Source organism: Barbus barbus (genome assembly GCF_936440315.1).
Source record: "Barbus barbus genome assembly, chromosome: 44".
Lineage (NCBI taxonomy): Eukaryota > Metazoa > Chordata > Actinopteri > Cypriniformes > Cyprinidae > Barbus > Barbus barbus.
The window spans coordinates 14,518,188-14,527,774 of NC_136722.1; the positions used below are offsets into that span (position 1 = coordinate 14,518,188).

At 36.0% G+C, this 9,587-nt stretch overlaps 2 protein-coding genes across 5 annotated transcripts in view; both read right to left on the bottom strand.

Moving 5' to 3' along the window:
- The window catches only part of LOC306863098 (serine/threonine-protein kinase OSR1-like), a 48,769-nt gene extending 44,935 nt beyond the window's left edge, over positions 1–3,834 (bottom strand). For 3 of the 4 annotated variants that reach the window (XR_013783641.1, XM_079406278.1, XM_079406276.1), the window contains exon 1: positions 3,581–3,828. Coding sequence is in view for 3 of the 4 variants with exons in the window: in XM_079406278.1 (XP_079262404.1) it covers positions 3,581–3,650 (70 nt within the window). In the remaining variant the exon portion in view is untranslated. Of the gene's footprint in view, positions 1–3,580 lie in introns of all 4 variants that reach the window. The other variant, XM_079406277.1, reaches the window with a different exon arrangement.
- A 556-nt stretch (positions 3,835–4,390) lies between these two features.
- Positions 4,391–9,324, bottom strand: LOC306862994 (myeloid differentiation primary response protein MyD88). The gene is made up of 5 exons (XM_079406128.1): positions 8,290–9,324; positions 7,638–7,760; positions 7,372–7,552; positions 6,883–6,974; positions 4,391–6,317 (listed from the first exon to the last, which is right to left on the bottom strand). Exons 1-5 carry the CDS (start codon positions 8,591–8,593, stop codon positions 6,163–6,165), a joined length of 855 nt encoding a protein of 284 aa, XP_079262254.1. The 5' UTR covers positions 8,594–9,324; the 3' UTR covers positions 4,391–6,162.
- Positions 9,325–9,587: the final 263 nt, after the last annotated feature.

Below are 9,587 nucleotides of genomic sequence, written 5' to 3' on the forward strand. Positions count from 1 at the left end.
GCAACAAACTCCTATGCTTATCAAACCTATACCATTGTGTAAATCCATATCAAGACTTCTCAATTCATGATTTGGTATATTTAGGATTGAAGTGATGAACACAAATGATTGTTTACTGAAACATGAAATTTGTAATTTCACCAAAAACTGAAATAAATCAATTAATAATCAATTAATGAATTAATCAAATTTATGAAACATCAACTGTTTCAACAAAACAATTTGGCAGCTGTGGTTGCCAGAATAATTTTGTAAAAAAAAGAAGAAAATACAGTAAAAAGGAACCATATTATTATTATTTACAGAATAACTGTAACTTACAATTTTTTTTTTTAACCAGTAAATTCAACAACGCACAGTGCTCCTAAAATCTGTTTCCTACGTTTATCATACTAACAACCACCATAATAATGAAGGTGGACACACACCCCCGCATTTGAAAGCAGAGAATATTTTTTTTCAAGATTTTGATTTGATTTATTTGGCCGTTTTTAGCATTAAAATTTGGCTGGGTGGTTAATAACACATTTTTCTGTAGTGTGACAAACTCAGAACACATTTAATATTGTTTCATGCAACTTTAAAGTACAGTATGATTACAGCAACAGAAAGAACCAACAGAACTAAATCTTAAGGTGTCCAACCTTAATTTTGAACTCCAGAAGGTCTACAATCAAACTCGCCTCTAGCATGAACTCCTGTTTTGGCATGTCACGTCACATGCCAGGTTTCAACAAAGAAGCAATTCTGAAGGTGCATGCTAGAGGGCACAACATACCCTCACAGGGACACATACAGTCTCTTTCCAAGAATTTAGGGGTAATAACTAAATCTTTTGAGGAAACTAGAGCTTACAAAAACAAAGCAGAAACTTTGAAGACTTATTAAAAGACAAGTCCAAACTAAGGCTACATTTTAATTAAATTACATTTTAAAGCTGAGATCAGAAATCAAAGTCATTCTTGTGAATTCAAATATGTAAAGCATGAAAGATAAGATATTTTTCCTCCTGGAGTTGAAATGTTCAAGGTGTGGGGTACTTTAGAGCTGATGAGTCAAAAGAGGTGGCACCACAGACAGGTTTGACCAGTCTCTGTCTCTCTCTCTTTTGCATTTTGAAAACATGAACCTATAGGAGCATATTAACAATGTAATTAGCCTAATTGACTACTTCTATACTAAAGTGGTAAATGTTTGGACTGTATTATGAGTTCCTCTGGCAAGAGCTTTACAGCTTTGAAAACTATTAAAACCTTGTCAAAACATGGAACATGTAAAAAGCTGTGTGGAAAACCTTCCTTTGGGGTCTAAAGCCCTGGAAAGATATATGTCAGGTATCAGATGACTCTTCCAGCACTCCAGTGACTGCGTATAGAGGTAATCTCATGCTAAAACCTGCGATGTAACAAGATTAAACCAACCAGTAACCAAAACAATGCAGTTACAGTCAATAAAACATTCATAGAATGAAGAGAGTTACACATGGGAGTCGATCATGCCTAGAAAGCAGATTTGGAGAACCTCTGTAGTGCCGTTATACTGCCTGGCTGTAAAACTCACTCTCTGGACAGAGTCATGGATCATCAAAAAGAATTACAGCATATGACTGTCTCTTTATGGCCACAAAACAAGGGGGTGGTGGACTCTGTTAAGCCACATATGGTGCATTTATTATTACAGAAACCTCCCTCTGGAGAAACCTTGTGTTTAATATATTTTTCAGTGCATCCTTTCTTTAACCTTTCAGTCCCCAGAATAAACCTTTAACCACCAGTCTACACAGAGTTGCTTTGTTTGCTAGCTAAAATAAAAAGATCATACAGAATTGCCATCAAAAACATGATATATGGGGGGTAATTACAGTTAATGAATGGCATGAGCTATGGCATGAGCGTGTTTAATATATACACTACTGGTCAACATTTTAGAATAATTGGATTTAGTTTTTGTTTTTTTTAAGATAAATAAGTATCTTATGCTTCACAAGGCTGCAATTAGGCCTACTTGACAAATTAACAACAGTATTATTTTGAACTATTATTAAATTTAAAATAACCTTTCTATTTGTTGTAACTTTTCAACACTGCATAAGTCATTATTAATATTTGCAGACCATAATAATTTATTATAACAATAACCGAGCGCCAAATCAGCATATTACAATGGTTTCTGAAGAATCATGTGACACTGAAGACTGGAGTAATGAAGACTCAACTGCAACCACAGAAAAAAATTCCATTTTAAAATATATTACAATAGAAATTTGTTATTTAAAGTTGTACTAATATTTCACAACATTACAGTGGTTTTGATCAAATAAATGCAGCCTTGACTTATAACAGATGTTTCTTTCAAAAAAACATCCCAAATTCATCTAAATATTCAAAACTTTTGATACACATACACGTTTTTTTTTCTTAACGCAAACTAAATACATTTTTAAAAAGTAAAGTATGTGCACAGGCCTGTAAGCGTTTATAATATCAGGCCCCTATAAAACGGAGTATGTAAAGGGTTAGTAAAGGGTCTGCGCGTGCACGCGACAACTGAAGGGTTAAGGCTAGAAGTGATACGTATGGCGCTACTGGGCATGCGCACATCAATACAGCGTGTAAACCGTGAAGCCTGGTTTATGACAGTATATGAGGGTTTTTGAGGCCCAAAATGAAAAGGGGTTCTCACCGGTCTGACATTTGACTCGGTTCTAAATTAAGCAGACTATGCTCACTCTACGAAATGTTTTGACAGTCATGTGTAAACTAATGCTGGGCATTTAGTCAGTAAGCAGTTTTTTAACCAGCAGCAAAAGTGGGCGGTACCTGGATTATAGATTGCACAATGTTGTCAACCAATAGGTTTATGTCTATGTATAATATTTAATAATATTAACATTTGTAGCCTAATATACGTGATATTTTATATTATATATATATCAAGATATTAAGAATATTAAAGCAGCAAAATACAAGGCTTTCATTACTAAAGGAGCTTTACTGCACGTGCTGCTCAGGCTTATCAGCAGAATGAGGCGTTGTCGCGTGCAGAATAATTTTGCTGTTTTGTGGCAGTCTGAAATGCAAACTATACATAAAACTATATGTCCACTGGCTATTTACATGAGCGCCATTAAACTTCCTCGACACCTTCAGAATTTCAGTAAAATGGTGAAACAGTTAAATATGCTTATTTTGAGAGAGAGAGAGAGAGAGAGAGAGAGAGAGAGAGAGAGAGAGAGAGAGTTGAAGTTAGCATACGTGACAGGCTTGACATCTGAAGTGGAGGTTTGAGTCTTTTGCAGACACCTATTTAACTCACTAGCTTTTAAGCCTTTTTGAGCGTTTAAATCCAATGTCACGTGTTCTTAACAACTGCCAATTTGTTTAAAAACCCAAATCCCGGTTAAAATACATCCTTTAAAGCTTCATACCTACAGAACCGCCAGCAACCTAACTGTTAACGTTACCCTGGACAACAACAAGCCCAACTTATTTTTACGCAGCGTTTGCAGCTAAATACAACTGGTGTCTACAGGCACACGATGCCATGTATTGACCGGCTATGGCAGAAGGTACACACTCACCGATCACCTCCTGCAGCTCATAGTCATCCTTGTTGATGGACCAGGGTTGGGAGCTCAGGTCCTCCGACATCTCTCTCAGGATTGCGTACCTTTATTTAGATCCAGCTGAATCCAAGCACTAGAGTTGGGTGCTTATAGAAAACAACGTGTAAATGTTACTGTAATCCGCAGAGCAGTAGCATTCCAGCTCCTCTCCGCGACTATCTTCAACAGCCTTTCTATCATCCCAAACTTTGCCACTAGCGCCTATAGCCCCGCCCACCGCATTCCTGCACACTGACGGACGCGATAGTCGGCCATCTTGAGTGTGTAATTACCTTCTTATCTATCTCTAGTTTTGTAACTAGATTCCGCCAAAATATCACAGTTACTAGTTAATATTACTCCTATAAATTTGTGATATTTCGTAATATGATTTTGCAATATTAAAAATAAATGTATTAATATGATTACTATTATTTAGTAGATTTTTTTTATATGAGAAATTAAATTTAAGTAAGAAGAATAATCAAGCAACGTTAATTGTATAATTTATTCTTTTCGTTCTATGCACAAACTGGTACATTCACTCAGGGCACATAACTGGTGACAAATCAGCCATAGTTCCATTAAACGTATCTTTTATTTATTTATTTAGAAAAATGCATTGTGGCCGGTGGCCTTTTTTACGGTTTATTATACTGCCATCTCGTGGCATAAACAGAACATGGACCATTCTTCAAAAAGTATTTCTAAGAATTTAATCTTTTCTTTAAAAAAAAAAATAAAATAAATAAATAAATATAAAAAGTTAAATTAACAGAATGCCTGACATTATGGAACTAATAATGATTTGGGTTAGTCGACTGAAGTTTCATGGTGTCGACCTGAAAATACATAATTCTGTTATTTATTTTTTTAACTATCCTTTGATATTGTTATAATATTTCTGTAAATTAATTATAAAATATGAACTGTTAAAGTGAAACCAGCAAACCACGGAAAACGTATGCCTGGCAACTGCCTTGAGTTAAAGTGGAAGTGAAGCAGTCAGTCAAGTGATTTCCACATTAATTGAAAAAATATAAAACAAACACGATTAATGAAACCATTTAAAGAAAAAAGGATGTTTTGTTATAGCTTTTATAAGGGCGCCGCCATCTTGCAGGAGATGGTCCTCACTGCAGAACACAAGATCCAGGGGCGTGGTTAGATCTGGATCAAACTCCTCCCACCTTACAGTAGTCCTATTTCTTTACTTTTTGTAAAGGGATGTTACAAAAGAGTAGAATGAAAAGTAAAATTGAAAACACAGGAAAATTCTATTTAATGAGGATCAACTGCAACCATATTCTCAAGAATACTTTAATAAAGTCCATGATAGAAGATACCCGGGACACGACAAAAACTAAATAGAATTTTATTATGTGATTTAAAAATGTGAGACATTACAAATGCTGTGCTTCACTATCACTGGTTCAGTGGTCAGTTTTTAAGTAGAAACTCAATAGGTACTTTATTCATAGTATCAACCCCACAGTCTGTACAATCAATAACCAAACATGTTTGATAAAAAAATAAACAAAGTGTGCTGTAAATCTCACACACACACACACACACACCCCTATCTTACAATCTGTAAGGTTTGCAGCAGAGGTTACTACTCATTGGCTTTTCTAAAGAGCTTCAGAAGTTTTTTTTCAGTGCTTCAGTAGAAAGAGTTTCCACCAACAGGATGTGTGGTAAATGTGGCAACTTGATCTTCATACACAAAAATGACACTGAAAAATGAATACATTTTTGAGTAATCATTAATGCTATATGCAGCCAATATATATCCATCTGTATGTATAATGCTGTAAAATGTGTGATAACAATATACATTTCTGTTGTTTTCATATAAAGCAAAGTCTGATCTAACAGATTGAAGCCAGTTGAAGATCATGTGCCGTCAAAGAAAGATTAAGGTACTGAAACATGGTAAATCAAGCATGACTGTGTGGCCGAGATAAAGATTCAGATCTGTAAATCTGTATTAAGCTGATACTGAAAAATGCTGAGCAACAATGTTCATGTCAAACAGCAGAGCAAACATAACACAGAAATATATTTTACATTAATATTTTATAACACAAAACACTGCCAGTATAAAAGACAAATTAAAACATCCGAACAAAAGTGTTTCTTATGAGCCCATACCATACTACTACATACACCACTTCAAAAAGCTTCAATTAAAGTTTAGCGATAGCAAATCATAGGTAAAATGAAATAGCTGATGCACTTTCAGATTTCATATGCAAAAACACTCAACAAAAACACACTTCTGCACATTTCGAACAAGACGAGAAACTAAATAATAACCGTTTGTAGGGATTTGCTTTGGAAACTGAGCAACCTTTTGATTAAGGCAGACGTATTTGCCATAAATACCACAAAAAGTACCTTTCTTGACATGTTCATAAGATGGACTCACTACTGAGTCTGAGAAACTCTCCCAATCAAGCAAAAATCACTTAAGGTATTTTCCCTTCATCCTCTAGAGAATAGCTTTACCCAGTGACGACTGCATAGTAAACCTTTAACAGCGTCTATAGAAAAGATCAGGGCAGTGAGAGTGCTTTGGCCAGCCGGGTCCAGAACCAGGTCTGTGTGCAGGGTCTAGTGTAATCACAGATGGTCAGAAAACGGAGAATGCTGGGAAAAGGCTTCTTCATGGACTTGTAGACAACAGGGATTAGACGTTTAGAGCGGGCTCCTGCAGCAGAGACAAAAGTCAAACTGTTACGAGAGTTTCTGTGCTGCTTTTCTAGCTGCATTAGCCTTCAGATTTAATGACATGAAATGCATACTTCAGCACAGTTTTGCACAGATATATCACAACAACTGGAGAGTTCAATGACTGAAATATAGCTCCAAACAGTAATGATGGGCTCAATCATTAGGCAAACAATGGACGTGCTTTTAAGCAAGTAAATTTAGGAGGACTATTTCAAAGCCATTGTAAGAGACAGACTTCCTGCTACTTCCTTTTCAACTTTCAACCCATATACTCACTTAAAGCAACATATACTATACAGCAAATCTTAACTGCTTGATTGTTTGATTGTAAAATGTAGAGTTTTGTGCATTTATGTATGACATATGCACTACGTTTATTGCTTCCAACTCTGGTGTGTGTTTCAAATATCAGGTTTAAGCATGTTAAGTTGACAAAACTTGACATAAAATCAATAGGGCTCTTCGAACAGTGCTTTGGCCCTAATGAGCTAGTAATAAAAATTGCAATGCAACTTAAAAAAGTATTAAGAAAAATGTTGTACCTGGGCAAAGGCTGAGTGCAAACTTAGTCTGAAAGTCACATGCATCACTGTCCAGATAGTCATCAGAAATGACCACCACCATCCTCTTGCACCTAAAGGGCAAAAAAAATTATTACAACTGATCACAAACGTTTAAAGATTTTAAACAATTCTTCAAGAATTTATACATGTATAAAATGCATATAATAATAATAATAACAAGGAATGCACAGATATTACAATTCTGCTGGCCAATACCAAAAGCAGACTTTTAAAATAATTATTTTATGACTGACACACAATAAATGACTGATATTACTGTTGTAGACTATTATGTTTAAAAAAGGAAGAAAAAAAAGAAAATCACCACAGCAATATTATGAATGGATATTCATTTTTATATGGTTAAATTTACAACTAAAATTGTTATTAAATTATTATTATTATTATATTTTTTAAAGATTAACTTTAAGTGAATATTGGATGATAAATAACCCCAAACCAACTTGCCTTTTCTCTATGAGCTCACTGGCGATGGTCCAGACACACGTGCCAGGAAGCACGTCTCGGTCAAAGACACACAGCTTCAGGTTGCGTTCAGTCTGTTCTAACTGTTTGATCATCTCGTGCACAAACTGGATGTCACTCTGACAATAGCAGATGAAAGCATCAAAGGTCTCCGGTGTCAGTCCTGTCCAGTGAAGACAATGATTAGTTTGGTGATCTGCTACACAACCAACTCCACAGTGCATTCAGAAAGAACAGGGAAAACTCACCTAGTGGATCATCATACAGCGTGATGCCTTCTCGCTCCTGTGTGCGCGGCCCACAGCTGTCCACCACTGGAACCTGGACAGGTTTCCTCTGTTGTCTTTCCAAATACTTCCTGCAGTCATCATCTGTGCACAAACACCAACAACAACACTTAGTTGGAGATCTTCTCTGTTGTCCAAAATAATGAAAGCCATTTCATTTGTGTTAAATGGTCACATTGTCCTGTACTCAGAATGAGTCATTCTTTTCTCAATTATGCTCTTTGGAGATTTATTTTTGTCCTTCTTTTTTAGGGATATGGCTTAATTTCCTGAAAAGATGATTCAATAAACAGACAACTTTTGTTTGAGTGGACAAGAACTGCAATAAAATGTGAAATTTCATACAAATTTTTCTGCTTCTGGGTTAAAATAACTGTTACATAAAACAGTTAAATTCTGTTCTGTTATTTTCCTTTCCTTTTGTAAATTGATATTTTTAACTGACATGGAAAACAATACTGATAATAATGTGACCATAAAGCATTTAAATTAATTCATTTGAATTATTTCAAGCATGTACATAATAAAACATACTATAGTTATAATACTAAATATGTTTTTAGTATTCATTTATCACATATAGTATTATATAAATAAAATCTTGTTGACATACCTATAATTTCTTTGAGGTCAGATATAGCATCTTTCCTTTCAGCTTTTTCTAAAATCGACAGTAGATTTGCTACTGTTGCCTCTGGACGAGTTTCCCACTCCGTTAAGACCTTTTCAAAGGGATAGTCTCTTTTCTCCAAGTTTTTGATCTCCAGGTAGGTAAAGTCCATTATTTCGGCGACTGTCCTCCAGTCTGCTGCCACTGTGTTTGCTGGATTCAAATACAGCCCCAGTTTCTTTCGGACACTGCAGTTTAAAGCTGTTACTGGAATCGCCTCATAGTCTATACTTGATTTTGATGCCATATTTATGGCAAAATCTGACTGTTACAAAAACTAAAGTTGTTAATCTCCGCGTTTAACTCGAGAAGAGAAAGTGATATAAAAGTTAAATATAATAAGGTGTCATTTTCTGACGATACCGATCAACTGAGGGAAATGAAAAAAAAACACGGACTGTAGTATGCTACGCAGTATAATACACTAAACAACTACATGTGAAGATGAGGAAATATTCGCAAAAAAACGTGAGTCAGAGAAATGACGAAATAGCAAATACACGTACAGCCAATGGAGTCACGAGCACTTAAAAACACGTTGACCAAATATGGGCATTTCCGCTGCGATTACGCTGGGAAGTTGACTGTGGAGGAAATCATTTTTTGTTTACATGGTATAGGGCGTTTTGGTTCCGTATATAGAATATTATACAATATTTGTCTAATTATGTTTACAGCATTGTCAGAATTCAGTTTAATTTAAAGTGAAGCAATTTTGTTTTAAAATAGCCTATTAACATTTTTGTCCACCAAAATCAGTGGTTTGACCAGCATACAGGAAGTAGAAGTCTGCTACCCGACACGAGCCCGACGGGTCCCGAAAAATGTGCGGGTTTCGGGTCGGGTTCGGGTTCATGTTTATTGAACAGCGTCGGGTTCGGGTTTGTAACTAAGAAAAACTAAATAGGCTATATATAGTTTGCGTGCCGTGTGCTTTGCCTGCTTGCTGTGTTGTGGTGACCGGCACGCGCGAGAGAGAAAGTTGCGTGCGCAGATGTGCAATGTGCATCTGCTACACAGACACACAGGCTCTACCTGTGTGTCTGTGGTCTGTGTAGCCCAGGGGTGGGCAAACTTTTTGGCTCAAGGGCCACACTGGGTTTTAAAATTTGACAGAGGGCCGGCCCAGTAGCAGATTATGAAACACGATCTCATGAAAGTGCTAGAAAATTATCAGTGCTGCTAGGGCCGCTGCGCCTACATGTATTTGTTTACCGTTTCAAGCAATCATTAAATACAAC

Bases quoted from the DNA above. Each gene is read 5' to 3' on its own strand.
- LOC306862994 (XM_079406128.1), bottom strand. From the start codon at position 8,593: ATGGCATCAAAATCAAGTATAGACTATGAGGCGATTCCAGTAACAGCT. The intron at 7,761-8,289 runs GTATGTCAACAA...GTTTGTGCACAG, and splicing joins TGACCTCAAAGAAATTATAG to ATGATGACTGCAGGAAGTAT. The intron at 7,553-7,637 runs GTGAGTTTTCCC...TTCACTGGACAG, and splicing joins GCTGTATGATGATCCACTAG to GACTGACACCGGAGACCTTT.